The following is a 15509-nucleotide window of genomic DNA, read 5'->3' as shown; positions in this document are numbered from 1 at the left end:
TTTTTATTTTATTTTATTGATTTTGTTATTGAAGTACATGTTCTGTCTTCAATATTAACTATTTTCTGTCCCCTTCACTGAATTTTTCTGTTCTTTCCTATCTACCACATTGCCATTCCACACAATATTGTCTGCCTCATTTTCCCAGGAGACTATATTGAAGTGAAAATTGGAGACACTTCCATCCAGAGTCTATCATTTTCCATGCCCCATTGAAACTAACAAATTGAAACTCAAAAGAGACCATGAATATAGCTGTTTTAAAGCCAAAACAAAAGTTAGAAAATAAATTCAAACCCCAATAAAGTGGGTTAGAGGTTAAGAAACCATAATAAGTTGTTGGAAGGAAAGTGAATCTGCTGTATTCAGATTTCAGAATAATTCATGAATGAATTGTTGGTCTCCATCTGTACTGTCTTGGGTCTAATGCTGGGAGGTCTCCTTTACACCCAGGTTTCTTCAACTTTGGAGACAAGTGAGTGGTTGGCTGCCCATGTATAACACTTCTGTTTAAGGCTAAAGACTTTCTGAAGGCTCTTTAGAGGTAAATGAGCTTATACATAAGAAAGCATGTTTCATTAGGGGGCCAGATATTTCAATGAGTAGTGAAATCACTTTAGTGGGCCTTGATCAGCATTTATTAAAATAGAATAGAAAATAATAGAAAGTGGAACATACCAGTGCACCTTATGTCCTTAAGGGCATTGCTTCATTGTGTTTCAGTTTTGCATGTGTGTGCGTGTTTGTATCTGTGTATGTGCTGAGTACCAGTGTAAAATATATTTCCACGAGGGATCAAAATCAAAATAGTTTAAGTCACTGGTCCAGACTATACCTCCATCCATTTGTTTGTTAGGTAAGAGGCATCAGAGTATAGTGAAGTCAGAACACCACTTATCTAGCTCTGTGTGACTTTGGGCAACCTCAGTTTTAACCTCTTATACCTCAGTTTTTCAATCTGTAAAGTGCGGATAGTAATAGTTCCTACTTTGTTGTGGGGTGGGGGTATATAGCTCAGTGGTAGAGCGCATGCTTAGCGTGCACAAGGTCCTGGGTTCAATCCCCAATATCTCTATTAAATAAATAAATAAAATTTAAAAATAATACTTCCTGCCTTATAAGCTTGTTGCGGACTTAATGAGTTAATGTTTTTACAGCATTTACTACAGTACCTGGTACTGTGGTAATAGGATCCCGGAATAAAAAGGTGAATGAGAAACAGCCCTCGCACCAATGCACTTATCCATGGCCCCTCATTGTAGAGTCTTCCCTGTACTGGAAGTGGGAATTAACAAGATGTTTTGTCTTCCCCCAGGTCTTCCCTTTCCCAATATTACACCAAGTAGCAAGACTGTCAGAGAAATGAGCCGAGAGCGTCCCCCGGTGGCGTAGTGCCGCCTTTGGTGTAAGTACCTGGGGCCCGGGGCCGGCCAACCTCGCACTACAATGCCCACAATGCATCTCTTCCCCTCTGTCTTCTAATAGGGAGTATGACTTATGGTCCTGCGCCGGGCAACTTCCGTTCCTAGCGTCGCAAAAAACTAAGAAGTATAAACGCCCAGAATTACTTCCGGGGTGGGCGTCGCACGGCTTGATGGGAAACGCATAACTCTAATTTTCTTCCGCCAGTTGGTTAAATAGTCCCATTGTCACTTTGTATCACGGAAAAATAAATTCGAGAAACACCTTTCTACCGTGTACTTCAGCGGAAAGGCTGAATAATAAAGAAAGTTTGAATAAAGTGGCTTGTCATTCTTGGCTTGCGCATAGGGGACGTCTAGGAAAACTCTCCCAGCCTAAGCGTAGGGATCTCGCTCTATATAAGAGAGCCGGAGAGAAAGCCGGATCCTCTCTCGCGTACTCGCTTCCAAGATGGTGAGTTGTGGCGCGTGGGGAACGTGCTGGATTGGGTGGAGGCCGAGGTGTGCAGACTCTGGGATTGGGTTTTAGAAGACTGGCCCACGGTGGAGGAATGGCCAGAGCGTATGTTTCTTTTGGGCTTGGAGGGATTGGAGATCTGACTGGCGCTTTTCTGGGGGTTGCCGGCCTTGAAAGTAGCCGGAAGGGGGCTAAGGCTGGGTGAGTTGCATTTTCTTCCTAATGGGATCTTCATCCCGATGCAGACCAAGAAAAGAAGGAACAATGGTCGCGCCAAAAAGGGCCGCGGCCATGTGCAGCCTATTCGCTGCACCAACTGTGCCAGATGCGTGCCCAAGGACAAGGCCATTAAGAAGTTCGTTATTCGAAACATAGTAGAAGCCGCAGCCGTCAGGGATATTTCCGAAGCAAGCGTTTTCGACGGTGAGTGAGCGCTCGGCGCGAACTGTGCAAGTATCCTAATACCTAAAATCTCCGCTCGCACCCCGCACCCGCAGGCTCCGTTCATTGGCGCGTGCCTCGCAATTTCCTTGCACCTTTGAGGTTGTTGTTGGCAGAAGAGAACGAAATCTTTTCTCTCTTTTGCGTTTTGAGCTTTGCTTGGACAGAGGAAGACTCTTCGTCGTAGTGCGCAGTCTTTAAGCAATTTTGTGACTACTTGTGTAGGGGGTGAGATCCCAAAAGCACGTACAAAAGATACTCTGTCGAAACTTGGGGAGTACTAGCTGTAACCGTCGTTAAACGTAATCTTGGGTTGTTGAAGACTTGAGTACTCGTAGAAAAGTGTGGGTTAAGTCTCCTGAAAACTTAAGAATGAAAGCTGTCTAGTTTGGTCGACTAGGGTGATCTTTGGAACAATGTGACGTCGTTTTGCTCCTTTCTTTTTCGTGAGACAAATTAACATTTCTTGGACAACAAGAAGGGGTCCAGGAGTAGGCATTAGGGCTGATGCAGTTTCCGAAGGAACTGGATTCTTGGAGTTATTATATCTATGGGGTGGATTCGGTCTCCATGGTGACAGGATGGGTTAGTAAGGGGATACTCATTTGTGAAATTCTGTATGTGTTTAGGCATCAGAAACCAAACAATTGAAGGGAAGTGGGTTAAGGCACTTGCTAATGTTAGGTTAATTCTTTCTGGCAAATGGCTTAAGTTGGTGTCTTAAAAGTGGGGCGGAACTATCAAAGTAAGGAGTGTTAGACGTGCCTAACAGACGTTTAAGTGGGTTTGCTTTTTTTTTTTTCAACGCTTGTGTCGAGGGCTGATTTTCAATAGCTGGCAGCAAGGGAGCTGCTCTGCTACGTATGAAACCCCACGAATGGGTTTGCTTTAGACTGAACAAGAAGGAACGTGCAAGGTGGGTGTCTAATTCCTAATATTATACCTGTAATTTTCCTGTTTCTTAGCCTATGTGCTTCCCAAGCTGTATGTGAAACTACATTACTGCGTGAGTTGTGCCATTCACAGCAAGGTAGTCAGGAACCGTTCTCGCGAAGCCCGGAAGGACCGAACACCTCCGCCCAGATTTAGACCTGCAGTGAGTATCTTAAAGAGCAGATGTGTATAGGAGTCAGAGGGGTGGTGGACAAAAGATGTGTGAGGACTAGAGGAATATCAAGATCTCTGCCTATGGATAAGATTGTCTGGTGAGGCAAATGAGACCCATACCTAAAACATTTGCTTAGAGACACTTAAGAAGAGTTGTTAGAATCTGTTTCAGATTGAGTACTGTGGTTTTCTTCCACAGCTGTTGATTTTCCATGTGTTTATGGCCCAGATACATTGTTAGTGAGGGGGGAGTAGTGGTCATGTTCTTAGAGAAGGGAGCTCTTCCATCGATGGTTTTTAATTTACTCTTTCATTCCTTTGTCTTTCAGGGTGCTGCCCCACGACCTCCACCAAAGCCCATGTAAGGAACTAAGTCCTTAATGACTGAAGAAATACTGTTCTTTGGAAAAGAAAAGCCTCAATAAAATGGAAATTATACTTTATATAGCATGTTGAGTGTATGTTGCTAGGTAGAGTGAAGGTTGTGTATGCCATGGGAACTGTAATCATTTTTACCAAGCGTGGACTGCCACATAGTCTTTTTTCATGCCAGAGAAAGCTTATCCATGTAAGTTAAATCTTATCTTGGTTTTCTTTTGTATTTCTGTCTTTGGCCTCACTGATCTGTATAGCTATGTTGGAGGGAAGCAGATTAAAGCACTTGCTAATGTTAGGTTAATTCTGCCTGGAAAGTGGCTTAAGTTGGTGTCTTAAAAGTAGGTGGGGAACTATCAAGGTAAGGAGTGCTTTTGAGTGAGGAGCTCTTCAGGAAGTGACTTAGACTGAAGTGTGTGTACCCCTGATGGAGGCCATGAGGGCTTTAATACAAGTTTGTGACTTGGTTTAGCTTAAGGGGATCTGTATCCAGAATCTTTTTCTTTTTTTTTTTTAACAGTTTTTATTGATTTATAATCATTTTACAATGTTGTGTCACGGAATCTTGACTGCACAAAACTTACCTGCCTTCCTTGGAATTGGTCTGCTGGTAAGCCAGTTCTCACCCAACCTGCATCTTTCTGTGGTGCGTTTCTCTTGGAGTGAAAATGTCCAGGACACCAGAGGCATTCCTAGAAACTTGTGAGAGTCCCACAAGAGGGAAGTTGCCAGATGAAATATGGGGAAAGACCGTACCTATTTTCTCTGTGTGACAATGGTTCACTTGTCCCAGATTTCAGAAATCAGAAAGTTTCAGCTGAGGGTATACAACTGACCTTTGGACAACATGGGTTCAACTGTGAGGGGTCTCCCCTGCCCCCACCCAGATGCACACACTGCATGATCCACAGTTGGTTGACTCCTAAGATGTGAAAGCCCAGATACAGAGAATCAAATCTGAAGTTATATATAAGGATTTTTGACTGGGCGGTGTCTAACCCGTGCATTGTGACAAGGGTCAACTATATGTTTATTTGAAAAATTAATTTGGGAGTGGATTAATATGGGCTGGCTTCACTGGTTAAGTTATTTTTTTCCCCTTAAGCTGAACTAATAACTTGGGAGGGTTTAATTAAAATACACATGGTGCTGGGAAGCACATTTTTAGAAGTGTATTCAAAAGACGGAAAAAAACAAGATAGGGAAGTAATTAAAATCTAGTAACACCTAATTTTTTAAAAGACAAGGAAAGGGTAGGGTATTTCAGAGTGTAGAGGTGGTCCTGTTAGACCCTTAACTGAAAAAAACCCAGATGGAAACTGTTCATGCTGACTTGCTCATGGTCAGCATTACCAGTGCACGTGCTGGAACAGCTGTGGCAAATCCTGAATTTGCCAACACAATGTCGGCAAGAGCGTCTCCATCCACTGGGGAGATCCACAGTATCTGCTCCTTTACTCTTAAGTTGTAATGACCCCTTTACACCAGGGATAAAACACTGAATAGGAAAACCAGATTCAAGGTGAAAATAAATGCTAACCCTGGTGGTCCCAGATCCCACCTTGCTCAGTGAGACCAGATGCAAGTATAAAGAGCCATGTGACTGCTGTGAGATTTCTCGATACTTAGTCATAAACTATCCTTTTCTCAGGGTAGGTCTTAGCTGGCTCTCCCATGAGCTTAAAAATTGATCTAATGCAATTTAAATGCAATGTATGATCCCTTCTCCAGGAACCTTACATTAAAGAACCTAACACTGCTGAAAATTGGATTAATTTTACCTACTCTAATTCCAAACTGATTTTGGAGTGCCAGAAATAACTTTCACAAAAGGGCTCTCCCTGTGCTCCATGCTCAAATAGCCCCATCCCACTTCCCAATCGACCACCAGTTGCAAATAAATCATGTCTAATGGGCAACTGGGATATCTAGTTTCCACCTATGGGAAAGTTACCTGCTATATAGGCATTCACCTATCCCAGAAATGAAAGCCACATCTTGTCAGATGTGGCCCACAGGTCAGCTTGAGGGTCTCCAGGTGTTTGGACAGCAAAATCAGTGTGCTCTGCTTAACCTGTTGAGGACTGAAGTTCTAGTAGTTGGTCACAGAAAACTGTTGGTATAGACCTTTGAGCCCCTGCCTCCCACCCCAATCACCCAGCTTGTTTTAATGAACTACTAGGGGAGTTAATTGCAGTCTCGGCACCTCCGTAACATTTGTGATGTGTTCTTTAAACTCAATGTGAAGCCGGATTGAAGCCTCTGGCCTCTTCCAGTCATTTTTTCAGTGGCTACCTGTGAAGTTAATTGGATTTCAAGTCAATTCCTTGTGGTAGACAGGATTCATTGAGGTCCTGGACCACCCTCTCCTTCAACCTCAAATCCTGGGTTTTCATTTTTCTTTGTCTTCCTCTTCATGACTAGGCATGTATGAGGAAAAAAGTATTCACTGCCTATCACACAATTTAGGTTAATGTGCTTTTCTAGTTTACACATTTAGCCTATTCTTTCAATATTGGGTATAGAGGGGTTCGCACTAACAAGCTAATAAGCTTGTCAAAAGAGACTGAGCAGTAGATGAAAGAATGGGCTGGAATCTACATTCATTCATTTATTTGTTAAATAAATATCAATTGCCTATGTGATTGGCACTCAGTTAAGAAAACCTAAGAAAGCTAACTCCTGGATGTAAATCTCACCTCTTACTTTGAGCTGTGTAACCTTGGGTGAGTTACCTAACCCCTCTGTCTTCAATTTTCTAATCTTTAGGACAGTCACTCTTACAGTATTTTTACAAGATTAAGTGATACAAAGCAATCATTTATTTAAAAAATACTGAGTACCTACTATGTGTCAGACATTTCTAAGTGCTAAAGACAGGCAGTGACCAAGACCCTGGTCTGATACGGCTTTACATTTTAGTGGGGGAGCAGTGTGAGAGGGTGGTCTGGCATGAGGGAGGGCTGCAGTTTTAAGTAAGTTTTACATAAGGTGGTCTTATAAGAGTGACAGATAACCTTTGATTAGAAAATTAAAGTGAAGGAGCAAGGCATTTGGATAAATGGGGAAAGAGGTTTACAGCAGAGGGAATAGCCAGTGCAAATGCCCTGAGGCAAGAGTATGCCTGGCATGTCACAAAGGGCAAGACAGTGGCTAAATTCAAGTGAGCTGGGGGAAAGTGGTTCAGGTCTACAGTCCTTTATTTGAAGTCCTTGAAAACTTAACTTGTATTGGGGTTGCTTTTTGGTTTTAGGACAGTAGTACAGAGCATATACTATTAATATATAACATTCCCAGAGTGACCTGGAATAGCACTCAGGATCAAACTATTTCTACAGCAAAATATAAGGATAGTCATGTTAAGTAGAAAAAAGACTATAAATTACCTAACAAGAGTTTCCTGCCAGGTTTTGCTGCCATGTGAGTTTTTAAAAATCTTGATTTTCATAGCTGTTCTGGTTTTTCAGTTGCAGACAAGGGATTATGTATCTGTGGTACACAAAGTTACAGAAGACAGGTCCAGATCACATGGGGCCTTGTAGTCCCTGGCAAAGACTCGACTTCACTCACAGTCTGATAGTAAACAATGAGATACCACTTCGCACCCACTAGGATGGCTATAATAAGACAGATAATAACCAGTGCAGGTGAGGATGGGAAGTTGGAATCTCCACGCTGCTGGTGGGAATGCAAAGTGGTTTAGCCACTTTGTAAAACAACCTGGCAGTTTTTCAAAAAGTTAAACAGAGTTACCATATGACCCAGCCATTCCACTCCTAGGTATATGCCCAAGAGAATTGAAAACACATACATCCACACAAAAACTTGTACATGAATGTTCATAGCAGCATTATCCATAGTAACCAAAAATAGAAGCAGCCCAAAAACCCATCGGCTGGTGACGGATAAATAAAATGTGGTAGATCCATACAGTGGATATTCAGCCATAAAGAGGAGTGGAGTTTTGCTACATGCGACAACATTCATGAACCTTGAAAACATGCTAAGTGAAAGAAGCCAGTCACAAAAGACCACATACTGTATGATTCCATTTATATGAAGTGTCCAGAATAGGCAAATCTATAGAGACAAAATAGATTAGGGATAGGGAAGACGGGAAAGGGGACTCGCTGTTAAATGGTACGGGTTTCTTTTAGAGGTAATGAAAATACTCTAAAATTGTGGTAATAGTTGTACAGCTGTGTGAACGTACTAAAAACCATTGACTTGTACACTTTTAAGTGGGTGAAGTGTGTAGTATGTTGAATTGTAGCTCAATAAAGCTGTTAAAAAGTAAAAGTGTGCTGGTAATCCATTGGAGAGTTTTGAGTAGAGCAGTGACATGATATGTGACTTAGATCTAGTTAGTTCATGAAAAATATTAACTATTCTATTTCTTCTTCCAGTTTTGTTGAGATATAATTAACAAAGCACTGTTTAAGGTATACAGCATAACGATTTGGCTTACGTCATGAAATGACTCTCACAATAACTTCAGCAAACATCATCACATGAAGATACAAAATTAAAGAAATGGAAAAAATATTTTTTCCTTGTGATGGGAAGTCTTAGGATTTACTCTTTTAAACGTTCATATATAACATACAGCAGTGTTAATTTTATTCATGATGTTGTACATTACATCCCTAGTACTTATTTATCTTGTAACTGGAACTTTGTACCCTTTGCCCACCTTCATCCAATTCCCTCTCCTCTAACCCCCAGCTATTCTTTTTTCTAACTCTTTCTTGTGCCACAGCTACCTCTGAGGTCCGAGATGACTATTTCCTAAGCTTCAGGCACTTTTGTACCTCTTCTGGTATTTCTGTCATATCTACACTATCATTTTCTTTAAATTGACTCATTTTTTACATGTATTTATTCTTTTTTAAAAGTTATATCCGTATTCCCAATGGGAAACTAATAACTTCTATTTAGAAGGCAATTTTTAAACTATATAGTTTTTAAATTTAAAAAAGGTTCATCAAGAGGGAGGGTATAGCTCAGTGGTAGACCACATCCTGGCCTCAATCCCCAGTACTGCCATTTAAATGAATGAATGAACATGATTCCTTCCCCAACCCCCACAAAAAAAACAAAACTAAAACAAAACAAAAAAAGTTTATCACTATTTTTTATCACCAAAATGACTTTTATCACCAAAAACAGTACCATCCAATGTAAAACCGAAAATATCCCTGGGAAATGTCTCACAAGGTCAGGGAGAGTGTCTAGATGGTCTGTTATATTGTCTGATGTACAGCAGGTACTCAGCATTTGCAGATGAGTAAGAATGCTTGGCCTATGGAAAAGTTAGGGGTTAATGAAATAATTTTCTTTGTGTGAATAAAAATCACTTCTACCATTTGAATACAATGCACAATCCTAAAGCCACACTTCTAAAAAGCATGATTCAGTGCTTGAGATTGGGTCTGGGAATCTGCACTTTAATAGCATCCCAAGCAATTCTGACATAATTGGTCTGCAGGCCATGCTTGGAAAAATACCAGGGAACTGGACTAGAGAAAGAAGATGCATGATTGGTTTGCTCTAGTTTGAGAATACAAACATGCAAATCATGGTGCTTTTTCAGTCATGACTGTTGAATGAAGGAGTCCAAGATCTACTGGGAGAAAAGGGAGGCCAAAAAGGAACTGATTGGAAAAAATGAGGGTGGCTGAGGGACTGAGAATCTTGAGCAAGAGGGCAAGTTCAGAAGGTATAGGGGAAGTAGCTGGAGTCCCCCCTCCAATTAGTTATAAGGCAAAAGATAAAAATTCAAAAAGTGCAAAAGCAAATATAGTGAAAATAACTTAATCTTCTCCCAGCTACCCAGGAGGCAAACACTTATAACTAGTTTCTGAATAAATATATTTACTATAAGCGAATACATTATACTCAGCACAGATGGTAGCACACTACATACCTTCTGCAAGGGAAGAAAATGTTGCAAGGAAGAGCAAGTGATCAACTGTGCCAACTGCTGTTAATAGGTCACATAAGATAAGGACTGAGAAAATGAAAACTGGCCTTAGCAACATGGAGTTACCAGTGACCTCGATGGGAAGTTTCAGTGGAGTGGTGGGGCAAAAGCATGGTCAGAGTGGCTTCAAGAGAGAATGGGACACAATGTCTCTAACACATTTTTTATTAAATATGGTACTAATTGTAAAAAAAAAAAAAATAATGGAAAGAACATTGGAGACAACTTTTTCAAAGAGTTCTGCTGAAAAAGGAAAGACAAATAGGGCAGTGGCTGGAGGAAGCAGTAGGGTCAAGAGAGGAATTTTATCAAATGATAGAAATACTAGAATATTTCCTTGAGGCTGGGAAAATTGAGAGAAACAGAGAAAAGTAGATGATGCAGGAGACGAGGTGAACCATGTCCTTGAACAGACAAGAAGGGATGGAGTCCAGTGCACAAGCAGAGAGGTTGGCCTTGGCTAGGAGGATGGATGGTTTATCTACAGTAACAGGAGAGAAGACGGAATATATAGTCCAAAAGCAAGTACGTTCTTTGCTACTTCTGTTTCTCAGGAAAGTAGGATTCAAGGTCATCCGCAGAGAATGAGAGTTCAGGGAGGAGCTGAAGGTTTGAAGACAGAAAAAAGAATGGAATAGGCATCTGGGAGAGTGGGAAGGGAGTGTGTCAAGGACTGTGATCCAATGTAGTGTGAATGCCCAGCAGCACTGGAGGTTAAAGGGCAGGGATTTAAAGTGAGATCAGTTGGCATGACTAAGTATTTTTTCCCACTTACTCAGTTCTTTGGGTACAGACCCAAAGTGGATGGAGACTTGGATTTAACCAGAGCTGTGGGCTAGCCACATGAGTATGCTAAAGTGAGAAGGGCCAAAGGAACCAGGGAGTGATTTTAAGGACATCATGGAAGTTCAGATGGACACAGAGGAAAGATAAGACATGGGGAGGGTGAGGTCCAGTGAAAAGGGGATATAATCAACGGGTTCAAGTTCTGTTTGGGTTTAGGACAGTAGAGCTGGTAAAATACATGAGATCAAAAAAAAAAAAAAATGAAGTCAGAGAGTGGGATGTTTAAAATAGAATATATGGAGGGGTTTCTTTCCGTTGCTGGTCAAGGGTCCTTTTGAGAGAGCCAGGTTTCCTTTACAGCAGATGGTGACGGGAATGTTGAAGTTGGGCGATTTTACTGATGATGAGCCCTGAGCTCTAGAAGGTCATGCAAAGGTTTCAGGAGATGGGGGAGAAACGGGATCAGAAAGGACCGCATGGGCGTTAGAGTCTGGAAGACAGATGAAAGGTGCCCTGGGCTTCTTGTGGTGACGGCACTGCATGTAAACAGGGATAAGGGCTGCAGTGCAGTGAGTCCTGGCCAACATGACACCTCACAACTCAGGTGTGTGCAGTGGGCCCGGAGTCCCAGCTCACCTGTCTGCAGGGACCCGGACCTCACAGCTCCTCCTCAGGGCTGTTTTCCTGACGTTTTCTCTCCGCTCTCTTGTCTCAGGTCAGCGTTGCCCTCAGCACTGCTGACATGGTGGGTGCCTAGGAAGGCAGCAAGGTGAGGGTAGCCCAGAAGCACTGGGATGGGAGTGGGGAGCTCTAGGAGAGGAGAGAAATTGGGGTGGGGAGGGGCAATACAGGGTCTCCCTCCCATCTCCCCATCCATCAAAGAGAAGTTCTGAGAACATACCCTTTTCTCCAGTATAAAGCATTACAGAGCCAGGCCACCTGGATGATTAGGTTCAAGAGCATGCCAGGGGCAGCAAGACAGGCTTCACCAATTTTAGTGCCTGGAGATGACCAAAGGGGGCAGTACAGTGTAGCAGTTAGGTGCTCAGCTTTGGAGTCAGACCTGAGTTTGAACCCTTCTTATGCTATGCAGTAGCCTTTTGACTTAGGGCAAGGTACCTACTCTCTCTGAACCTCCATAACTTTGTTTAAAAATGGTAATAGCTATTCACAGGACTGTTTTGAGAATTAAATGAAATCATATATGCAATGGACTTTGCATAGAACCTGATAGTTAATAACTTTGCATGCTTAAAAACTCAATTTTTAAAATAACTTTATTGAAAGTAATTGATATACAATAAATTGTAGATTTATGAAGTGTTCAATTTGAAAATTTTTGTTGCTGTTTTTTTCAGGGAGGAGTAATTAGGTTTATTTATTTATTATTTATTTTTCAACCGTGCATGCTAAGCACACACTCTACCACTGAGCTATGCCCTCCCCTCAAAATTTTGGACATTTGTATATACCTATGAAACCATCACCATACTCAAGATAATGAACATATATGTCACCCTAAGAGTTGTTTCTTGCTCCTCTGTAATCTCACTATCGTCACTCTTGGCTCCATACCCAGGCAACCAGTGATCTGCTTTTTGTCATTATCTATTTGTTTGCATTTTTAAGAATTTTACATAAATGAAATCCTATAGTACATACTTCTTTGTCTTGGCTTTTTACTTTGGCTTAAATACTTTGAGATTCATCACCGTTGCATGTATCAGTAGTTGGTTCCTTTTCATTGTTGAGTAGGATTTCATCATATGGATGGACCACAGTTTGTTTATCCATTCACCTGCTGATGAGCGTTTGCGTGTGTTTCTAATTCTTGGCTATTATAAATAAAGCCATTATAAACATTTATGTACAGAGTCTGTGTGGACATACGCTTTCATTTCTCGAGTAAATACCTAGGAATGGAATTACTGGCTGGTCACACTGTAGGGGCAAACTTAACTTTTTAAGAAACCGCCAAATTGTTTTCAAAAAGTGATTGTACTATTTTACATTCCTACCAGCAGTGTATGAGAGTTCCAGTTTCTTCACATCCTCTCCAATATTTGGCTGTCTTTTTAATTTTAGCCATTCTAATAGTTATTTAGTGCTGTCTCATTGTGGTTTTAATTTGTTTTTCCATAATAACCAATGATGTTGAGCATCTTTTCATGTGCTTCTTTGCCAAATATATATCTTCTTTAGTGAAATGTCTGTTTGAATCTTTTGCCCTGTTTTTAAAATTAGGTTGCTTGGGTTTTTTTCCTTCCAGTTTTATTGAGGTATAATTGACGTACAGCCCTGTGTAAGTTCAAGGTGTACAGCATAATGATTTGACTGACTTACATCATGAACTGACTACCGCGATAAGTCTAGTGACCATGCATCATCTCTAGAGATACAACATAAAAAGAAAAAACATATTTTTCCTTTGTGATGAGAACATAGAATTTACTATTAACAACTTTCTTTTTAAATAAAGGTAATTTGTTGGTTCACTCAGTTGAAAATATGGGGTACACAGTGTACATTGTATCTCCAGTACTTACTTATCTTATAACTGGAAGTTTGTACCTTTTGACTGCCTTCCTCCAATCCCCCTATCCTTGCCTCTGGTAACCACAAATCTGATCTTTTTCTGAGTTTGTTTTTGAAGTATAATTGACTTACAACACTATGTTAGTTCCTTGTGTACAACACAGTGATTCGGTATTTCTATACATTACAAATGATCACCACAAGTTGCTAGTTTTTTATTGAGTTTTTTGAGTCCTTTATTCTGAATGCAGATCATTTATCAGGTATGTGATTTGCATATTTTTTCTTCCAGTTTGTGACTTACCCTTTCATTCTCTTAACGTTGTCTCTGAAATCAGAGGTCATTAATTTTGTTGAAATCTAGTTAATTGTCTTTTGTGGATGGTATGGTACATTTGGTATTGACTCTGAGATATTTTCCTTACTCAAGGTCACAAAGTTTTTCTCCTGGAACTTTTATAGTTTTAGGTTTTTACATATAGATTTCATTAGGTCTGGGATGCATTTTAACTAATTTTTGTATCCAGTATGAGGTATAGATTGAATTTTTTTGTGTATTGATATCCAGTTGTTCCAGCACCATTTGTTGAAAAGACTATCCTTTCTGTATTGAATTGCCTTTGCACTTTTGTCAAAAATCACTTGACTGTATATTTGTGGCACTATTTCTGGACTCTGTTCTGTTCCGTTGATCTATTTGTCTATTTTTATGCTAATATCACATTATCTTGATCAGTGTAGATTTTAGTGAGTGTTGATGTCAAGCAGGGTAAGCTGTCAACTTTGTTGCGCTATCACTTTCTGCCAAAAACAAAAACAAAAAACTCTGCTGAGTTTGTAACTGGGATTACATGAATATATCAATCAACTTGGAGAAAATTTGACATCTTAACAATACTGCATCTTTCCATCCGTGAACAGGGTGTATCTCTCCACTTATTTAGGTCTTCTTTAATTTCTTTCAGCAGTATTTTTTAGAAAAACTCAATTTTGACAGCTCACTCAGAGTCAAGCTAGCCACACACTCTGGGTCAGGAAATCGGCTGAATCACTGAAGTTTCATGTGGACTCTGGAGTCAAGACGACCTGGGTGCAAATCCTAACTAAGATTTACTTTCTGTAATATGTAATTATAAATATAAATAAATATATATATACACATACATACACACACATACACACACGTATATATTTTGCAGCTGGGTGTCTTAATCTGTAAAATGTGAGTCATAATAGTAAATTCCTCATGATGTTGTGAAGATTAAATGAGGTAATATGTACAAGACACTGACTGTAGCATCTGGCGCAAAGTAAGTGCCCAATAAACGTTAGCAGTTATTACTCTCTGCTAGGCACTCTATAATTGTTACCTCATTTACATCTCAATCCTAAGATGTCTCTGCTTTTGGATCCAATCTTTGATGACGTATTCCTAGCATTTCAAAGATTCCCATTAATGTTGAACTTCCCCTTTACCATAAACACAATTTACTGGCTCAGTTTGCACTAACACTAAAGACTCACTGCTCTCTCACTATAGTTGAATTTCACACTACATCAGGGCTTCTGTTTTTCTGTTTCATAAGACCTATGAAATTACAAAATACAATGAAACTATGGTTTTCCATTTTTTTAGGTGGCAGAACCCTTTCTTCAAGTGAGTGTCTCTCAGAAACTCAGTATGTACGAGGTTGAAGTGCTGCTTTTGCTGATGCAGCGTATCTCTGTGTCTGTGGAGTGCTCACATCCTTCTCCTCATCCCTTCCTACCCCAAAGAGCCCCTGAAACACCTTCAGGGGTCCCAGAAGCACAGTTTGAAAAATACTGCAAAACAAACAAAACAAACAAATCTCCCACACAAATGCTACAATTGCAAAATAGCTCCAAAAGCAAAAAGGTGACAAATGCAGAAACCGAACTGTTGGCTGTTAGGAAGCATCATCATATAACTGCATCATGGGAATAATTCCTCTGCTGATGTTAAGAAGGAGATTGAGAGTGCAAATATATAATGTGCAAAATTGCCGGTATTGAAAGCTCAGCATAGAAACGTTGAGGACCCTTATGTTATCCATCTAGAATGGTCACTGGGGACAGGGGCTTAGAATTCTGCTGCCCAGATCCTTTGAGGACTTTCCTTCCCTGCCTCTCTGTTCCTTTGGCATGGCATGCAGCTGAGGTGCCACCAGTCCCTAGTGCTTTTACCTCCCAATTCTAGCATAGTCCAAATGCACCTTGCCTGTGGTATGAAGTTCATGGTTTTCCAGTTACTCTTGCTCTCCATTTCTAAACTTTAAACACAATAAATTGCAAAGCCCAGATCTGGACCTATTCAATTCCAAATGTTGTCTTCTTTATCATTTGCCCAGTTGTCTCCTAAAGCAAAGGTGCCTATATATGTTCC

At 40.6% G+C, this 15509-nt stretch overlaps 1 protein-coding gene across 1 annotated transcript; it reads left to right on the top strand.

Annotated features, from left to right (window-relative positions):
* The first annotated feature begins 1724 nt into the window (after positions 1-1724).
* On the top strand, positions 1725-3869 carry RPS26 (ribosomal protein S26). The gene is made up of 4 exons (XM_010976883.3): positions 1725-1875; positions 2124-2301; positions 3285-3415; positions 3756-3869. Exons 1-4 carry the CDS (start codon positions 1873-1875, stop codon positions 3789-3791), a joined length of 348 nt encoding a protein of 115 aa, XP_010975185.2. The 5' UTR covers positions 1725-1872; the 3' UTR covers positions 3792-3869.
* Positions 3870-15509: the final 11640 nt, after the last annotated feature.

This window comes from Camelus dromedarius, chromosome 11, assembly GCF_036321535.1.
Source record: "Camelus dromedarius isolate mCamDro1 chromosome 11, mCamDro1.pat, whole genome shotgun sequence".
Taxonomy (NCBI): domain Eukaryota; kingdom Metazoa; phylum Chordata; class Mammalia; order Artiodactyla; family Camelidae; genus Camelus; species Camelus dromedarius.
Note: the sequence above shows the minus strand (reverse complement) of the source record. Positions and strands in the feature narration are given on the sequence as shown.